This window comes from Nyctereutes procyonoides, unplaced genomic scaffold, assembly GCF_905146905.1.
Source record: "Nyctereutes procyonoides isolate TBG_1078 unplaced genomic scaffold, NYPRO_anot_genome, whole genome shotgun sequence".
Taxonomy (NCBI): domain Eukaryota; kingdom Metazoa; phylum Chordata; class Mammalia; order Carnivora; family Canidae; genus Nyctereutes; species Nyctereutes procyonoides.
In genome coordinates, this window is record NW_026575042.1 from 19,933,547 (window position 1) to 19,953,445 (window position 19,899).

General features: G+C 38.7%; 1 protein-coding gene across 18 annotated transcripts in view; it reads left to right on the plus strand.

The window, feature by feature from the left end:
• THRB (thyroid hormone receptor beta) overlaps window positions 1–19,899 on the plus strand; it is a 377,890-nt gene that overhangs the window by 324,113 nt on the left and 33,878 nt on the right. For all 18 annotated transcript variants that reach the window (XM_055321024.1, XM_055321023.1, XM_055321028.1 and 15 more), the window contains one exon: window positions 19,140–19,240. In XM_055321024.1, coding sequence (XP_055176999.1) covers window positions 19,140–19,240 — 101 coding nt within the window. The remainder of the gene's footprint in view (window positions 1–19,139; window positions 19,241–19,899) is intronic.

Here is a 19,899-nt window from a genome sequence, read left to right on the forward strand (position 1 = left end):
CTCGAGCATGGTAAAGGGCCATGGTTGGGCACCCAGTAGAATGGCAGTTCTCAAATTCGGCTGCCTGTGCAAATAACCCAAGGAAGTTTAAAGAAATCTTGATGCTCACGTTTCACCCCATACTGATTAAATTAGAATTTCAGAGCATGACACCTAGGCATCGTTTTTTAAAGCGTGTATGTGATGCCAATGTACAGCCTTATTTAAGAAACAACACAGCTGAAGACAGAGGAAAACACAAGGAAAGAAGATACTTCCCTCCTTTAGAGACCTTGAGAGTTTGTTGTTTACCTTCGAGGTTTTTCCAAGTGAAACCATTAGTCTTACCCTTTTAGGTCATTTCCTGCCGGCCGAAGACAGAGATATATTTACATAATAAACTATTATTGATTAGAACACTTCTAATGAGAATTATTAAAGCCCTCCCAAGTTTATTTCAGGTGGTTAGATGCACTATGGGTTAAATAAGTCTTAAGCTTCCCCTTAAGTAACTAAATTAGAGTAGTCAGCCAGGGAAATAAGAAAACAATCTTACCGAAGCGCACCTCATTTGTGACACATAATACGTTTAAATTGCTTTATCGACTTTACAGAGAAGCACGCCAGATCGATCACAAGTGACAGCACTGTGATTGCTTTTATCAGGGTGTGAGGGGCCATATTTCAAATTCAACGTGAGCCTTGGACTCCTTTTTTGGCTCACAGTAATGAGAGTGTCGTGCACTTACTACACATAAAGAACATCCCCTACTTGGAACAAGAAGGAATGCATTCCAGAAAGTTTTGTACTGTTTTCTCCAAAAGATAAAAGTTAGGGAGGGAGTTCTCTTAACTATGTTTTTGAAACTTTTTTCCTGTTCAAAGATTTCTGAGGCAATTCAGGATTGTTTTAATGCAGTGAGTCTCAGGGGTCTTCCCTGTGTTTTGTAAAAATCGAGGAAAAAAAAAGTTTTGGGAGCCATTCTTTCCCTTTTCGCTGCAGTATGTATATCCAGTTCTGGGGCAGAAGAACGCTCTGATTTTCCAAGCACATTTGGAGATTTCTGGAAATTGTTTGTAAGAGTTCCTTTGGCATGAAAGTTGAGACTCTGGCTTTGGTTGTTATTGTTACTGGTGAAAAGCAAGAAATTGCTTGGATTTGTGCCTTCAGTGAAATAGAAAAGGAGCCAGGAAACGCACTGGGCATAACTGCAGAATTGGAGGGATCCGCCATGAAGCTCCTAACCAGAAAAAGAGGCCTCAGAACATGTGTGTTTGCCAGGAAAGAAAACTGCTTTATTGAAAGGTTAATTTTCAGATTAGCTTGGGGAAATTTGAGATAAATAAATGAAATCAGACAAAAAACATAAGGCCTGTATCCTTTTTCCCAGGGTTTTCAGAAAATAGTCACTGCTTCCAATGAAATGTTTTGACATTTTCAGTAGGGAGAAAATGTTAATTGTAATGTTATGTGTATGTGTTCTTAAAAACATTTGCGAACTAATCTTTTATTCGTTTTAAGAGTAATCAGAGAGTAAAAACACTATTAAAATGTTAGCTATGTTCATTACTTCTTAGGATCACTTTCCTGCTGCCTGGGATGTTGCAGTTCATTTTCCTGATTCAAATGTATCAATCTGGAGAAAATCCCTTTACTTGTCTTAACAGTTCAGTTGTAGTTTTTTGAGGAGTCTTATTACTAAACATCCACGGGGTCTACCTGGATTCCTTCCCTTATTTTGCCTCATCTGTTTCTTGTTCTCTTCCCTTGGAACAGTGGCTCCTTGACTATGTTTACAAAATCATCAGCCCTCGGGGTGCCTGGGTGGCTTGGTCGGTTAAGCGTCTGACTTTGGCTCAGGTCATGATCCCAGGGTCCTGGGATTGAGCCCCACGGCTGTTTTCCAGCCTGGCAGGGAGTCTGCTCATCCCTCTCCCTCTGCCCCTCTCCTTGCTTGTTCTTTCTCTCTCTTTCAAATAAATAAAATCTTTTTAAAAAAATTAAATTATTAGCATTTAAAGACTCCCTTACATGTCAGTGGCCCACTGGCTCAGTATTGAATACACGTACTACTGAGCTACTTAGCGGCAGGGGCTGGATTGACTTTTGGAACAGCCATCTCTGCTCCCACCACCCCGCTGCTTTGCACTTAACAGACACTGCATAGGTGTTTGTTGAATGACTGTCATTTCTACCATCCTCCCTCCAGTCATATATCCGTGTTCTAGAATCCTGTGTTGTAGTTGACTAGAGTTTCGTATCCAAAGAGCGGGTTTCACTGTTGAGTATTATAATATTACATTGTCTGTGGTCCCTTAGGAGGGAAATACCAACAAGGTCACACACTCATGGGCCAGCAGGAACCCAAATGTAAATGTCACCCCCTGAGTCTCAGCCCTACCAACTAAGTCTCTGGAAGAAAGAGAAAGAACCCCTATCTTCAAAGAAAGCAGCTTTGGCCCTTACTGAATCATGATCTAGAACACATGCATATAGTGGACATACTCGTGCTTATCCACCCCTTAGTAATCATCTTAGCAAGCAGTTAGGGTCTAATTTGATATTTGTTCACATCTTAGTTAAAAGATATGGTGATTCATATGGAAAATGCTTTTCCCTTTTTAAAAGGTCACTGTCTTTAAACCTCAAGCACATGAATACTACTTAAATCACATTTAAACTTAAAAATGAACCCAAAAGCAGATTTGATTAGAAGAAAATGGTGAATGTACACTGTTTCCCACAAACTACCTCTAAGAGTGCCGTTAAGCACAAACGGAGGGGGAACTGCCGTAAGAGAGGGAATTCTTCATGAAAGTGTACCAGCACATATACTCTCCCTCGTGTGCTTATAAAGAAAACATAAAAACCGAATGAGCAAAGCTAAATTAAGCTTTAGGTCTCATGTAGATTAGTGCTAATGATGTAGAAAATTATCAGCTGCAAGGAACAAAACAGAACTCACAGACACCAGTGGTGTTTTCAGAAGTGGCTTTCCTTTCCTTGGCATGTTGCTAAAACCTGTGGAACCTGTGTGTCATTAGGAGGATGGTTGGAATCAGTAACATTCAACAGATTTAACCACCAACATTTGCATGACTAGATTAATGTTTTGGAGCCAGTCATCAGGCTCGTTACTACTGGGATTTTCTCTGGGTCATGCTAATAAACCGGATTATTGATTTTAGGATTTTCTGCGTATCCAAGGATATTGTCTAAGATGTCTTTACAATGTTTCATGCTTAAGTTGTCAAGCCACATTGACATCGCAATGAGTAATCATTTTCTAATCACGTTAAAAGGGGTTAAAAAATGGCATATAAAATGAATCTTCCCAGATTCAGAGGAACAGGAGCATTCTTGCTGTTACTCTTCCAGCTGGGTGATGGTCATCCCTACCTGCATGCCATCTACCCCAGGAATTAGCTGCGTTCTCAGCTTAAGACCCTTTGATAGAAATCTGCTTTCCAATATGTTTGAATGGCAGGAGAGCCCAAAAGACAGCTCAATCTAAATAGGATTTTAGTACATCAGGTGCTATTCCAAAGTAAAGCAGGCTGGGGTTGCTGTGTGGTGGTGGTGTTTATTCATCTTTCCTTTTCATTTCATGCGTATGGATGGACACTTCTCGGCGTATATGCCCAGCTCTCAGGGTGTATGGGGCTGGTGAATGCATGTGTAGAGTGTGTGTATATGTAAAGTAGACACTGAGCCAGGGTAACAGAATGAACTACTGTATGCAAGAAGTATATGAAGTGCACCCAGCTGCCGGCAGCAATTGCTACATGCAGGCCACTGATTATTACACGTATTTCGAAGATAGTCCGGGTTACAGTGGTTGCAACGCTCAGGCTGTGCCCAGTAACAACATATATATGGAACAGGCCTGGGCAGTGAATCAGCCTTATACCTGTAGTTACCCTGGAAACATGCTGAAAAGCAAGGACTCTGACTTGGACATGGCCCTGAATCAATACAGCCAACCTGAGTATTTCACTGAAGAAAAGCCTACTTTTTCTCAAGTGCAGTCGCCATCGTACTCTCAAAAAAAAGGTAGGGACCATTTTACTAAATTTGTTAAAAGTTTTCGTGTTTGTTTCTGTTGTGTTTTAAAGTTACAGTTTGCATCAGCTTTGTCAAATCTTTGACTTTAAGCGCTGAGTGTTTGAAATTAAAAACAGCAGTAAAGAGAGAGGTTGCTAGGTGATTGAAAGGGGTCCGTGAGCAATAAAGATTTCCAAGCACTTTTTTTTAAGCATATATGAGACCTGGATTGAGCTGACTTTTTAAGCTATGTGTGTGTGTGTGTGTACATATTTGGATAGATAGATAGATAGATAGATAGATAGATAGATAGAGTGTGTGTATTGCCTAAAATGAATAAGGTCAGTTTCTGTGCTAAAGAAAATATGTAAAAGGCTTCCCCTTGGTGGATAGGCACTGTGGCTTTTGAAGTGGGATAATTCTCCCCAGTTCAGGTTCAAATTAAAAAATCATTTGACTTTTTCTTGATATTTCATATTAAAAGTTCATTACTAAAATATTTTAGTGATTTTTAATGATCGTACACTGTTGATATATTAGGTTTTATAATTGTTCATCTTGATATGTTTACTGATCCATGTAAGCTGTGAAGAATCTACTCATGACCATATTAAGCTATAAGAATGTAAAACTCAAAAAGGAACTAATATGCTTTCTAATGCCATTTTGTCCCTAAAGTATTATGTGTCTGGAATCATGTTAAATGAATTCCCTATATGAAAGCAAATAAAATACCCTTCAAAATATGCTAAGTGAAAACAAGTGCAAATCCATTTATCTTAATAGACACTGTAGCTTTACAGTGCTGTGTAATTTTCTATCAATGGAAAATTTCTTGTATACCAAAAAATAAAGTAAATAAGCAGGTAGTACACAGGAAACTCAGTAGCATCTGCCAGATACTTTGGAAATAGCTTAAATTCTATTTTATTCTTAAATATGCCAGAAACTCTTTTTTTTCTGTGTACTATCTACAGGATATTGCATAGGAAACCAAGTTTACAGGTTTCTGTAATTTGCAAAAATATGATGCCCTTTGATCCTCAAAGGTCAATTTCTCCATGAAATCATCTTAAAACAATGTGGCTTGGTTGATTATGGTTCCTATAAAAATTATGATTTGTTTTTCTTAATGTGACTCTGTAATTAAAAGTAGCCTGTTTTGAAAACAAAGCCTAAAAAAAAAAAACCCTCAAATTCCTGTTTAGTTTTCACCATATACTATGTTTGAATTTTCTGTCCTGTTCTCCAACTTCCAAATATGAAATATAAAGGGAATTATAGCAGAAAACATATTTAGAGTAATTTGTCTGCATTTTCCTCTAGTTTCACATCCTCTTGGAGGATATCAGAATTTCTCATTTATCACATGGGGCACACTACAGAAGTCCTCTAATGGGAATATTTGAGATAGGCTGAATGTGTGCTTTCTGTTTCATTTAATATTATACTTATAAGTAATTTATCTTTGAAAAGAAGAAGTTAACATTGCCTCATTAGACATTCCTGGATTTGCATTTCACAGTGTTGTGGGACCTCAAGACAATATTGGTGCCTGCCTCTCTATTGGGGCATTCTGCTATTCTTAAAAATTCCTGCAAAACTTTTCAGGCTCTTTTACTCTTTTGTTCTTTTGTCTTTACACGATATCTTCTTCAAGCAGGCTGGAGAATATTTGCTCATAAAACGTTAAACCAGATTCTTTGCTAATTAATTTGCCGCTTGAACTAGAGGCTAAGACACATTGTATGCATATATTGATGTAATTTCCCAAAGCCATATGCCATTGAAAGGCCACTGCCACCTGCCAAACTCACTAAATCAAAGCAGGCAAATATTCTTAAATGCGCCATTATTTACTGTTACAAGTCTCTAAGTAAATCCCAGTAAAACTAAACCCAGCTGTTAACTGTCTCTTAGGACAAAAGGTTGTACCCAACACGTTTATCCATATTGATCCATTATTGATTTTTGTTGTTGTTGGAGGACATCAGTAGTATCTCCTTAAGGCAAAATTAAGACTCTAAACAGGTGTTCAGTGGGGCAGACCTCATTATTCCGATTGGATTTTTATCTGTTTTCATGAAATTCGTAATTGTTTCATATGGATTTGTCGCTGTCACTATGACGCTATAAACTCATAGCACAGCTGTCTTAACTTTGTCATTGTTTTTTTTAAAGATGGCTTATTCTTTAGCCTTTAATTGGAATTTTCTAGTATTTAGAAAATGATCATAATGCTTGTAAAAAAAATGTACTGTCAGTACACATAGATGAAATAAAGGAAGACTACAGAACCCAATGTCAAGACTAGTTATCTTAATGGTAGACATTAGAATGATTTTAGTTCTCTTTGTAATGTTTCTTGTGTGTTTTTACGTCTGTAGCCAAGCGAGTTCCTGAAGCATTGAGGGCATGAACGAAGAAAACGGCAGAATTCAGTTCATTAAATCAAATTTAAACTAAAATTCCGAGAATTAGGCTGGGGAGCAGAGCCAATATCATTTACATTTTGAAGAAGGCTGAAATGCAGAATGTAACGTCTGTCTTATTTTTCATATAGAATATGAGAAAACACAGTTTTCATTTTTAAAAGTTAGGGACAAATAATAAGAACCCTAGCAATCACTCAGAGGATATGAGCTCCTTATTTTTGTCTTTCAAGTAACATGGCCTTACTTTGTCAGGTTAAAAATCAGTCATTACAGCCAGTTCTGACCACTCACTTCACCTAAGCCCCCAGCTCAGGAGGAAGGAAAGAGTAGGTTTGGAAGTCAGCCAGAGGGGAGGGGAATTGGTTCCTCTCCTTTGTGACCATGGTTTCGTCATAGTTAAAAGTCAGTATCTTTTTCTTTACTTTTCTTTTTCTTTTGCTTGGAGGTAGGTGGTGGTGTGTAGGTCACTGGTTGTTTCCACCAGAAATTCCAGTTACATCCCAGAGTCCCCCAAACAGCCTGAGTCTGGCTGACCTGCACAGCTTTGCTGGTCAGTCTCTGGGTCTATTTAAATAGAATCATTCCCTAGAGTGTCTGTCCTGTGCAACCCCTGTCCACCAGATTCTTTGCTTAACATTTCCATGTGCCATCTTTATAGGAATTGCACCTATATGTAGTATGTTTGCATCAGAGTTCATTTTTATGTCCAATAGAATAAAAAACTCCTGGACATTTTGAGTCCGGGTCAAGGAGATGGAGTGTTTTTGTTCTGTTCAGTTTTGGTTTTGATTGCACACATTCTTGTTCTAAAGCCACATTGTTAGTGTTGCAGAAAAAAAACATTAATAACCAAAGCAGGAACTGCACCTAGAACCGTCCTTTCTGAATCTCTCTTCGTTGCCCCTTTGTCTCAGGGACAGGAATCTAAACCTTTCTTTATTTCATGTATGTGAATAACCATGTAAACATTAGAAATGGAAATTAAATTGAGGGATGTTTGAAGTGGCCCACATCAAGAGGACTGGATTAAAAAGAAGAGTTAAGCCCCAAAGAAATATGATCTCTAATTAGAATTTCCTTGGCCTCTTTCAAAGTTAAAGAAGGGTTGCTATATAGTTGAGTCGGACATGAGGCAGTTCCAAAGTCTGCTCAGAAAAAAAATATTCCGTGAGAAACAGGTACCCTTAAGCCCTGGAATCACACTCAGTCTCTGGAGAGGCAGGCAGGAAGAAAACCATAAAAAAGGGAAGATTCATGAGTCTCCCAGCCACATAATCACTCCCAGCCACAAAGCTGAGGATGAGATGATTGCACACTATTTCAATTTCTTTCTCAACACTTACCTCTCCTTCGCTTCCTGCCCCTCTTTCTCCTCTCTGTCTCCCCTGCCCCACCCCCACCTCCCCTTTACCTCTCTCTCCCCCAGGCTTTCTCTTTCTGCCTCTCTCTCTCCCTCTCTAGTTGAATTTGTTTAATTTAAACACATAAGATTAGTCCACCCAATGCACTAAGTGTTGCAGACATCATATCTTTAAAATATAACACTTGACAAGTTAATGCAACTGCAGATTTTTCTGTAATGCTTATGTAATTGTAGGGATGCTGATGTAAGGTTAGGATTTCAAATTAGGCACGGCCCAACCCATATACTATTAAGAGACAATACCACTCCAGAAAACAATAGAACCATGTTTTAAAATACAAAACACACTTGCTGTGGAAGAGGTAAAAAGTTCCTCCTCTCAGTATCTAGAACTGGAAGCAAAGTAAGGAACAGTTGTAGTTTCCAAACCTAGTCCAAGTGCAGACAAAAGCATGAGCTGACTCTTCTGTCCTTTCTTTTCCGAGGATTAATTATCGGCCTTGTCAAAGGCACGTCCTTCAGAAATCTCACTGGATGCCTAACCTCATCCTAGACCACCCACTGCCAGTTCCTCACAAAGAAAGTTAATAGCTGCAGTTCAAGGCATGTTGAGAAACTGAAGTCAGATGACTGACAGGCTTGTGAAAGATTGTTGGTGCTGTTTATTTCCTACATATGGGGCTTTTGTCTGCCCCCCTGCATCCCTCAATGAATACTTTCCCACAAACTCAAAGCTTTTTTCTTAGGTCTCAGCATTCAGGTGCATTGGCCTGAGGTTCCATTGCCTTCCACTCTACCATCTGTTCTGGTCTAGCTTTTATGACCCCATCTTCTTGTACTGATACTAAGTACCAGTGCTCACTTAGTGTCTATTCTTCCTTTTCCAGATCCTCACGACTGCTGGGCGTCCGTGCGCTGTCCTTGGTACCACCCTCATCTCAGGTCCCTCTGTACTGTACTAAGCTGCTTTAGAGAATTTCCTGTTCTGCTGGAGACGTGTGCTTTTGAGTGGTCACCCCACTCCTCTTTCCTCATCTACAGATACTTCCTGCGGTGCTGCGGTGTCTTCTCTCCATGGTCATCCCCCTTCTCAAAGCCTTCTGCTTCTAGCCACTCAGTGGCTGTGATTCCCTGCCCTCTGCACCCACCACAGGGCTCCTCCTCTAAGTTTCAAACCCTCTTCCATGCCCTGTTAGATCAAACACTAATTCCACCAACTCTCTCCTACCCACAGGGAAGATTCTGGCTTCCCTGCTCTAAAGGGAAGTTTTGATTCTGGCTTTGTACTTCTGCCCACACCGCACTCTGTTTTCCAGAAATCTTGGCCAGTTTCTCCATGTACTCCTCTCTCTGTCATACTTCCCTGAACTAGTGATACTTTTTCCAGCTACCAGACACTGTCAGCTCTACCCCAGCATGTGCCCTGCCATTCTCAGCCTGCATCACCTCAAGTCACTAACTCAGCTCAGAACCCACCAGCTTCTATTTAACCAGCACCACATTCTCTCCAACACCCTGGCTCCCGACTGGCCCTGGCTTTAAAGGCAGGTATCCCTTGTTTTCTACAATAGTGCTGAATCATTTGTGTACACCATCTTTAAATTTTTTTATATAATGTATATTAGACCAGAGTTTCTCAACCTTGGCACTATGGACATTTGGGGTCAGATGATTGTTGTGGGGGCTGACCTGTGCCTTGTTGGATGCCTAGCAGCCTTCCTTGCTTCTATGCACTATATTCCAGTAGCACACAACTGCTCCCACCCTGCTTTGACTAACCAATGCTATGTCCAGATACTGCCACATGTCCCTCTGGGGTGAAATTACCCCTGGTTGAGAACCACTGCATTAAAAGAACATCATATTTAGAGAACATCTGAAGTAGGGGATCTTTTTGTAATGTGAAAATCCCTCATCAGTTTTCCTATTGAAAAGTCTAGATTTTTGTATACTGAGTTGTTCCAAAGTATGCAACATACTACTGCAGAGTATGCAACATACTACTTACATATATGTGTTATACATCATTCTTATAGTCTTGATTTGGGTTCTCTTCATTATCTATCATCATCTTCATCACCAGCTTATTTAGGTAAACTCCATCTGGATCATAAGCACCATAAGGGCAATAACCTCCTTTACTTCATGCTCTGAAGTGCACATCTATTCTGACTGCAGAGTATACCTGCAGACAGACCAATAGAGCTATAACAATAATGATGGTATCCTGATGACAAATGCAGCTGCTCATTCCCCTTCATTAAATATCAGTCTGAAGAGCTGATAGCCCATATTTTCAGAGCTATAACGCTGAATCTCATTCTGAATGGATTTTCAGATAAAGAAAAGGCAACCATTTTTTTCTCAAACATGCAGGATCTGAAATAATTGTGGGAACTTCCATGTAAGCCCAATGCCATAAAACTCTCAGAGCAAAATCAGAGGCAACTAGTACCCATTTCTGGTGACCTTTCCTGGTCCCCTCCCCTTCTCCAGTCTTCTAAAATACTTTACCTTCCTGCTTTCCAATCCATTCCCTCTTTTATTTTTTTTTTAAGATTTTATTCATTTATTCATGAGAGAGAGAGGCAGAGACACAGGCAGAGGGAAAAGCAGGCTCCATGCCGGGAGCCCGAAATGGGACTCTATCCCTGGACTCCAGGATCACGCCAAAGGCAGGTGTGAACCGCCGAGCCACCCAGGGATTCCACCCCCCCCCCCATTCCCTCTTTTAAAGCAGGAAAAGACCTCATTAGTACCAGAGTTCTAAAACTCCAAAGCCTACACATGCCAGAGAGCTGATATGGATTAAAAACACAGCTGTTTCATTAGGACTGCTTAATTTAAACTTTTCAAGTAACATACATATTGTGTGTATGTTATATGATAAAAATATTTTTCTCTCATAAAGAAATATATTTTCTCTCCTTTTCATTGAATTACTTCTGTCTTCCCACTCTTGACAAAAATTAAAAATCTGTGAAATAATTCTTTGCCTATAAAAACATAATCAAAGGATAAGCATAAATGACAACTGACATTTAGCTGCAGAGTTGAGGCACAATATGGAGTCGTGTAGACTGTAGCAAACTAGAAAGTGTATTTTTTTTTCTTAGAAGATGGGATGCCCTTCTCAGTTCAGTTAGATTTGTCACTCTGAGAATTTGAGCTCAGTACTGCAAAATCTTCTGATTTTTCACATGAAGCAGGAAATCACCACAAATGTTCTGGTTTTAAAAGTTGGCTGAGATCTGTAAACACTCTGCAATCCAAACACTGTGGATTGTCACTGTGTGTGCCCCTTTGATTAAAATTTTGACTGAAACTCATTATACCAATCTATTCCCTTTCTTAGTGATTTGCATCTTCAAGTGGTTTAGTTCTAATTCTGGATTGAAAGGTTGTGTCAGCTACTAAAAACCTGAGTCTACAGGGACAGGGATGAGGAAGTTTAGCTAGTGACTTGTGCATGAATCTGCTTTATGCCCAAACTTAGCCGTAAAATGAATATATTTTAGTTTCATAAATTTTTCAGTCAGAAGAAATAGTCTGATACTTGCTTTGCCCCCTTTTCTGCCCCTAAGACTTATGGTGGAAATCCAGAGTCCCTTGTCATCATGTCCTCTCCTCTTTTCTGAATTAACACCTCTGATCTAGTCCTCCTTCTGCTTTCCTTGTCCTCTACTACCTCCTGTGTTTTAGAGTTCTAAGACTTGGGACTCTATACCTTTTGTCCCCCAGCAGCAAGGGCCTAGCCAGCCAGAGGTAAGGTGGAAAACAAAGATGCTCAGTGATTCCATGAGGGTAGTAGGAATGTGGAAAGATGATTGCTGTTCTGAGGAAAAATTTGGTGAAACGGGAGCCTCTGGGGCAGCTCTGCTGGAAATTAGCAGAAAGCAATAAAAGAATATCTTTCAAGTTAATACAGTTTCAGGTTTGTACCCAGTGTCTTACACATTAGGGCTATGTATGTTTGTTAAATAAATTAATAGCTGGCTAGCTGGATGAATGGATGGATGGATTAATATAGTGTTTTCCAGAGAGTTGAAATTAACATGATGCCAAACTTGGTACCTAATACTAAGAATTAAATGTAAAAGGAAACAGCATTAGTATTTTGGGAAAAGACTAAAAGATGAGCCAGTCAGGATTTTTTACATATATAAAGAAATGACATAGGGAAGAAGGTGCTGAAGGCCGGGGGAGCTTAAACCAGAAGAGTCTGAGCTGTGGGATGAATTGAGAAAGTTCAATATAAAATTGAAAGAATGACTAAACATGGTAATTATTTAGCTTCCTTAAGGGTACTAATACGTAGTCTTATCTGATATCGTAACCCAAACTATTCGAAATTCTTTGATGGCTCTAAGTTGATAGTTCTGCAAGATGAATCAGCAACATGGACCTCTCTGAACTGACCAAAGTATTCCCAACACCAGTAATAACCACTGCTTCTTTTAGATAGTTTTGCTTGGTAAGAGATCCTATACCAAAGGTAAGATTGGCCAGATTGGAAATGGTTTCTGAATTCAGCTCCTCACCCTTCTACAAGATCTGCCTTCCTAGGTAGCACCTTCTACTTTATATCTACCATCAAGATCAATCTGCCTTATGTTCTAGTCCCTAAGCATTGTGTTTGCCAAGGTGATAAGAGGTGCCAGTGTTTCTTCTCCTAGGATCTGAGATGATATTGTAATCCATTCAAGAGAATTAAACTAGACAGCCTTCTGATTTTACTCATATATGGGGAAGCCTTGAATCCAGTGCAAACCAGGAAGCCAAGCTTACTGCCTGTTGCATGATTTCTAGCATAAATATACACAACTTTCCCCTTCCACGTACCAAATCCCTCTGAGAATCAGATTTTTTAAATTAATGTTAAGCTACAACATGGATAAACCTTGAAAACATTATGCTAACTTAAAAGCCAGGCACAGGGATCCCTGGGTGGCGCAGCGGTTTGGCGCCTGCCTTTGGCCCAGGGCGCGATCCTGGAGACCCAGGATCGAATCCCACATCGGGCTCCCGGTGCATGGAGCCTGCTTCTCCCTCTGCCTGTCTCTCTCTCTCTCTCTCTCTCTCTCTCTCTCTCTCTCTCTATCATAAATAAATAAAAATTTAAAAAAAATTTAAAAAAAAAAGCCAGGCACAAAGACCATAAAATGTGTCATTTCATTTGTATGAAATATCTAAAATAGACAGATCTGTAGAAACAAAACATAAAAAAAAAAGAAACAAAACATAGATTAGTGGTTGCCTTGGGGGGGGGCGGTGAAAGGGATAGGAGGAATGGGAGTGTCCTCTAAAGGTACTAGGTTTCTTTGGGCGATGATGAAAATATTCCAAAATTGATTGTGGTGGTAATTTCACAACTCTATGAATATAGAAAAAGCCATTGAGTCACATGGTATGTGTGTTATGTCTTAATTAAGCTGCTAACAAAAAAGGTTGAGAAATGTTAGTAATATTTGACAATGTCCACCTATTTTACATGCAAGATAATACCTGGCAAGTAAGCAGACATTGCCAAGCATCAACTGAAAAAAACTCCAAGTCTTTGTTGAACAAACAGATGGAGTTTGCTTTCATAATAATATGCTTGATAAAGTGGCAGCATAGTTTATTAGTCTAAAAAATAATACATCTGAGCATGTAAGAGCTAGGGAAAACATATCACCCTTGAATTATACCATATCAACATGGGTCTTAATTGTTTTCTGGGGTGAACAGTCACTTGTGATAATTTGCAGATGCAATTCACAGAGGAGCAGTTGTGGCTACCAGGGTTGTGTTTCTCATGTTTTCTTCTAGACAGAACCAAATACTGACATCAATTTAGCATTCATTCCTGGTAACAAAACTTGTACTACATGTGCATTTTCCTTAACAGTGCATCTTTGGCCAGCATGTGGCTTATTTGGTAAGCATGAAAAAAGAAAAAGATAGAAACACAGAAATTAGGAGAGCAGGAAATGGTTAAGTTCTCTGGGAGAACTAGTTAGCATGTGATGTTGTCAAATATATTCAGTAATCTTAAGAGAATCTTCACCTACCTATTAATTATGTGTGGGATGTTACTCCCTGATGGATGACATTTAATGATGAATAACGGACTTAGGCATGATAATTGATGTGTCATTGCCTGTGGTGACTGTTTTAGGTAAATAAGATGGTTCTGAGTTAATATTTTAGAGAAAAGAAAGAGATGGGTGGAGTACACTAGGATGACCATGTAAGCAACTGCAACCAACTTAAGTAGATGTTTCTGTAAAAGTCGTGATGATTTAACTAAAGACATAAGTAATCTCCTATTCATCTACCCACCAAGAAGATAATCTAGGAGAAATAAGAGAACAAATCAAACCGCCCATCAGACTAGCAGTCAGAAAATGGAAGAAGCCCATTGCACACACAGATAGAATTATCAGTAGACTCCAGGATTCACAAGAACTTAAAGGTTAAACTGTTCAACAACCTACATAAATTATTGAACTACAGGCAGAAGGAAATTTTCAGTATCTTACTACCAACACCACAAGACAGAGCAGGCAAGTCATGAAGTACAGTGAGAAATGGTGAGGGACCTGCTGCTCTGTTTAAAAAGATGCAAACTCTCTTTATATTAAATTAAAATTAATTAAACAAACTCTGTTTAATACTCTCTGGCCCTTCCAAGGCATGTCCCATAAGCAATACAGTATCCAACTATATAACAATTGGTTCCTGAATATGAGAAGAAAGTGGGCTGTACCTCTTTCTGCCTTATCCCTGCCATGTGCACCTGATACCAAGAACTGAAGAGTCTTCACTTTGAACAACTATTACATGACCTCAACAGATAAGAGATCAAGAGATAACTTTCCTGATGGGGAGAGATGCATTCCATCTGCCTTTACCAGAAAAGTGTGGGTTTTAATAATTGGGTTACTTTGTTGCTTAAAAGTTACTATGTGTTTTATAAGTCTATGTTTCAATACACCCACAAACAGGTACACACAGTCACACATGCTAATCCAAGATGAAGAAATGCCAAAATGCTAGAGTGGTTATCTCTGTGGTGGGGAGTTGAAAGGCAAATTTGGGTTTTGCTCATTTATGTATTTTACTTTTTCTATAATGAACTGTATTACTTGTAAATGTTTTGTTTAAAAATAAAGTTTGTAAGAAACTAATACACAAATGGAGGGTATTCATCCTTTCTAATGGCTGAGTAATATTCCATTGTATACATAGACCACATCTTCTTTATCCATTCATCTGTCAATGGACACCGAGGCTCCTTCCACAGTTTGGCTATTGTGGACATTGCTGCTAGAAACATTGGGGTGCAGGTGCCCCAGCGTTTCACTGGATCTGTATCTTTGGATGGAGTGACTGGGTGATGGGCACTGAGGAGGGCACTTGACGGGATGAGCACTCGGTGTTATATGTTGGCAAATCAAACATATATATATATATATATATATTCCTTTTTACTGAAGTTTGATATATATGTATATTTTACTTTATATATATATACTTTATATATATATAACTTTACTTTATATATATATATATATATATACATATATATATATATATATATATATTCTTTTACCATATTGCTTTTGATTCCTAAAGAGGGACCACTGAATTCCATTGGTGTTAAGTTCAGAGTATCTCTGACCATTTCCCCTATGACCCTCCCCCCACATTTGGTAACTAGTTATTTCTCTGGGCACAGATCCCTGTCAGAATATTTTGTGTTATTTCTTCCTATGGATGGACTTCTCCTTTGGAATAAAGCAATCCCCAGTGAGTTTTCCTGTAGATGTTGACAGATTACCTATTAAATTTGAACCACAGCACCATCAGTTACCTATCAGACAGTGGTATACAACCTTAGGACTTGGGGTTAATGAGAAACCTAGCCAGGAAGCAAACACTCTTTTGAGTGTGATGGATTATATAGCCCAAAGTGGAAAGCAGAGCACATTGTATAAAATTCAGATTGCAGATCTCCACTTTTGGTGATGGTATCTGAATCACACTGGCCTGGTCATAGTGATTTTCATGTCTATATTGTGGGGAAAATGGTATTGCCCTTAAGCTCTCTTTAGTCCTGTCTCACTGTATTGAGCCTAGTGATCAGAGCAAAGAAAGACCAAATCTAGTTGATTAGTGAGCCTGCATGTCCCCAGATCATTAGGTCTTGGATGAGCTTCAATCTGGATGTCTTCGTTTTAATCTGACTGGAATCTTAGTTTCTTTACCAAAAATCAAACTTTCTAATGCAGTTTTCATTAGGCCTGAAGTTTGGACTCTTGCATCTGCATTATGACCTCTTTCAGAAATCTTTTCTGAGATCTTTAGCCTTCTCAGGTACACCTTCAGACTTCAAGCCCAATAATGAAAACTTAGCCATCTTTAGATCATTAGCATATTGCCTGGCACATAGTATACTCATATAAATGTTTGTCAAATGGAAATGTTCTCTTTTATTTCCTTCATTTCTTTGTTTTTGCAATAACAGCTTTATTGAAACCTATTCCACATACCATAAAATTCACACATTGAAAGTGTACAAAACCTATCCATGAAAAACAATGGTTTTTAGTATATTCAGAGTTGTGCAACCATCAATACTGTTTCTTTCCAGGACATTTTCATCACCATGAAAAGAGACTCTGTACCCATTAGCAATTACTCCTGACTCTCCCCACCCTCCAGGCCTTGTTATCCACTAATCTAATTTCTGTCTCTATGAATTTGCCTATTCTAGACGTTTCATAGAAATGAAATCATACAATATGTGGCCTTTCATGTCTGGCTGCTTTCTTTTAACATAATGTTTTCATTTTATAAAGGTTCATCCATATTGTAGCATTCCTTCTCACAGCTGAATGATATTACATTGTATGAGTATACTACCTTTTGTTTATCCATTCATCACTTGATGGATATTTGGGTTGTGTCCATCCTTTGGATATTCTAAATAAGGCTTCTTTGAATATTCATGTACAGATTTGTGTGTGGACATGTATTTTCAGTTCTTGGTTATTCACTTAGGCGTGGAACTGCTGGGTCATATGTCACTTTATGTTTAACCTTTTGAGGAACTGCCAAAATGTGCTTTATTTTCTAAAGCACATTTTATATTCCTACCAGCAATATATAAGGTTTCAGATTTTTCCATATCCTCACCAACATTTGTTATTGTCAGTCATTTTTATTATAACCACCCTAAGTTGAGTGGTGTCTCCTTGTGATTTGGACTTTGCATTTCCTTGCAGTGGAGTTCAGCACCTTTCATGTTCTTTCCTTCATTCACCTTTTCTCACATTAAGGAATGACCCGGACTGGAAGTATAGAACTCAGTTTCTTACATGTACGCTTACCAGGGGGAGAAACCATGCCTTATTTGTTTTTATATTCTCAGTACCAAGCACAGTGCTAAGCACATAGTACATGCTAAATAAATGCTTTCTGAACCTATGAATAGATGAATGATTAAATAAACACACAAATCATTCCAGTCCCCTATTTTTCTGTCCACATCCCTCCCAGAATTCTCTTTTTAAAAATGTCTGATGAAAGTTTTGAAACTCTTGAAGCAAATTCAACAGATGACTCATGGTTTGCATGATGCAAAAGTAAACTAAGAAAAGCTGTGATATTTAAGAAGATAATCCTGTACCTTACCAGATCTCACTCTGAAGTCACTTGTCTCCCTCCCAAAAGGGGCCATTTTTCTAAAATAAAGTCTGAGCAAAGTAATTTCTAAGAAATTGTGAAAAGGACTCATTTTCTTCTATCTCCTTTGTGGATTTTTTTGTGGGATGTAAGCCTTCTGTGACCTAGTTTAATAAAAGGCCTATGAAAATGTCATGGTAAAACATACAGCAAGTCATCTGTCATTTCAACCTGGCTAATCTTTATTGAAACCACTAAGAGTTTATCAAGTCAAGGAACTTCATAAGGGGCTACGATCAGGAAAAGGAATGATTTTATTTTCTCAGCCTTTCCCTTATCCACATCCCAACAGAGCAAATTTTGTTTTGATTTCTGCACTCACCTAAAGATATGTGCTTCATTGGTAAACCACTGATACCATATGAAACTGAATTTGCCCTTTAGAATCAGTTTCTTATGTTTGGACATTGTCTACAAGTGAAGGGAAAGAGGCAAAGACTAGTGGGAAGTAGGCTGATTCTGCTTTGGTTTTTATTTTTTTTTTTTAAGATTTTATTTATTTATTCAAGAGAGACACAGAGAGAAGCAGAGACACAGACAGAGGGAGAAGCAGGCTCCATGCAGGGAGCCCAATGTGGGACTCAATCCTGGGATTCCAGGATCATGCCCTGGGCCAAAGGGAGGCGTTCAAGTATGAGCCACCCAGGCATCCCTGTTTTTGTGTTTAAATTTTAGTTTCCTGGGCCACGGAATTTAAAGTAATAAACCAATAGTACACTAACACAGAGAGTTATCGTGGTTGGACTTTCTTTTTTTCTTAATAAATAGCCTCCATTATTTCATACCACCCAGCATTCTCAGGTTTTGTGTCATAATGGCACAAGTTTACTCAAAAAAAATTTTTAGATGGCTTTGTTCATTCTACTTAAAGTTAACTGTCTATTTTTAGAAAAAGACCAGCGTTACTTATACTGGAAGTTAGAAGATCTGGTTAGAAGACCTCTGCCTAATTTGTAGTATGACCCTGAGGTAGGCCAAGCAAACCTCTGAAAACCTATTCACCTCAAATACTTGATGATCTCTGAACCATAATGTTTCCTGAATTTATTGCATGGTGCCTTGATTCTAAAGCAGATCCAGTCTTCTAAGAGAAAATTCCAAAATAAGCCTTGTAAGAGAGATTGTGTTCTTCAGAACCCAGAGCACTCCAGATGTCTCAGATCTTGGCCTCTCTGCATGATTCATTGGCTCCAACAGTTTTCATGAGTATTCCCACCTGCACAGCAAGAGTGATCACACCTATTTCTAAGGCATTCTGAAATCCTGGGCATAGTATCAACTCTGTACACGTGAGAGAAGTTAGTGGATAAATATAAGATATGGAGGAAGTATATTAAGTCAGGGAAAGACTTTAAATTTTGTCTTGTTAAATATTTTATTTACCTTTTATATTTAAAACTAAATGATCACAAGATGTAAAGCCTAAAGCAAAATTTGGATTAAAGCGTATAAAACATTTTGGTCCTGCCTCCTCCCTCACGCGCCTTACCTCTTGTCTTCCTTTTATCCTCTGCCAAGCTATGGTGTGTCTTTGACTTTAGCATGATATTTTCTCCTCACATTCCTCTTTTTTCCTTCTTCACAGGGTACATCCCCAGTTACTTAGACAAGGACGAGCTATGTGTAGTATGTGGTGACAAAGCCACCGGGTATCACTACCGCTGCATCACGTGTGAAGGCTGCAAGGTAATTGCCCTGAGACCAGAGCTCAGCCCAGCTCCAGTCCCCTTCCCAGGATCCCACCAGAATGCAACATGAAGTTTAAGTTCAAATTAGAACCAAATTCCAACATTCACGGCCTGTGATCATCCAGGTGTCTGGCTGTCCTCGTCATTTTTTGGCATGGTCAAGAACTGAATTTATTGATTTTTTCCAAATCAAAAATAACTACATGAATTTGCAAGAGTATAATGTCTGGCTTTTAAGATAGGGAGAAAACTAATAAGATGAAAAGAAATTAATATTCTCACCATGAGTTTAAAAATGCATAGATATTTTATATTATCCCAAGAAATAACCATTTCTCCTCCTCCTTTATCTCCAGTGGTTGAGGAGACAAAATTCATTCTACCACATGCTATTAATCTGAGTAAATATGCTCACTTTTATTTTTTTTAATATGTTCATTTTTAAAGGTTCCATTAGGGAATATCTTTGAGACTACTTAGACTTAATTATGTTCTGAAATTGTCCAAATTGGCTTTCCGCACAGCCTTCAGCCAGTAAGTAAATTCTGGGCATCCATCAGCTAATTTTATGCTCTACAGACCCATCTTCAGGAGATACTTGACAAGGATACATTAGTGATCAACAGTTCACTTCCCAAAAGTCAGACTAAATTTGCC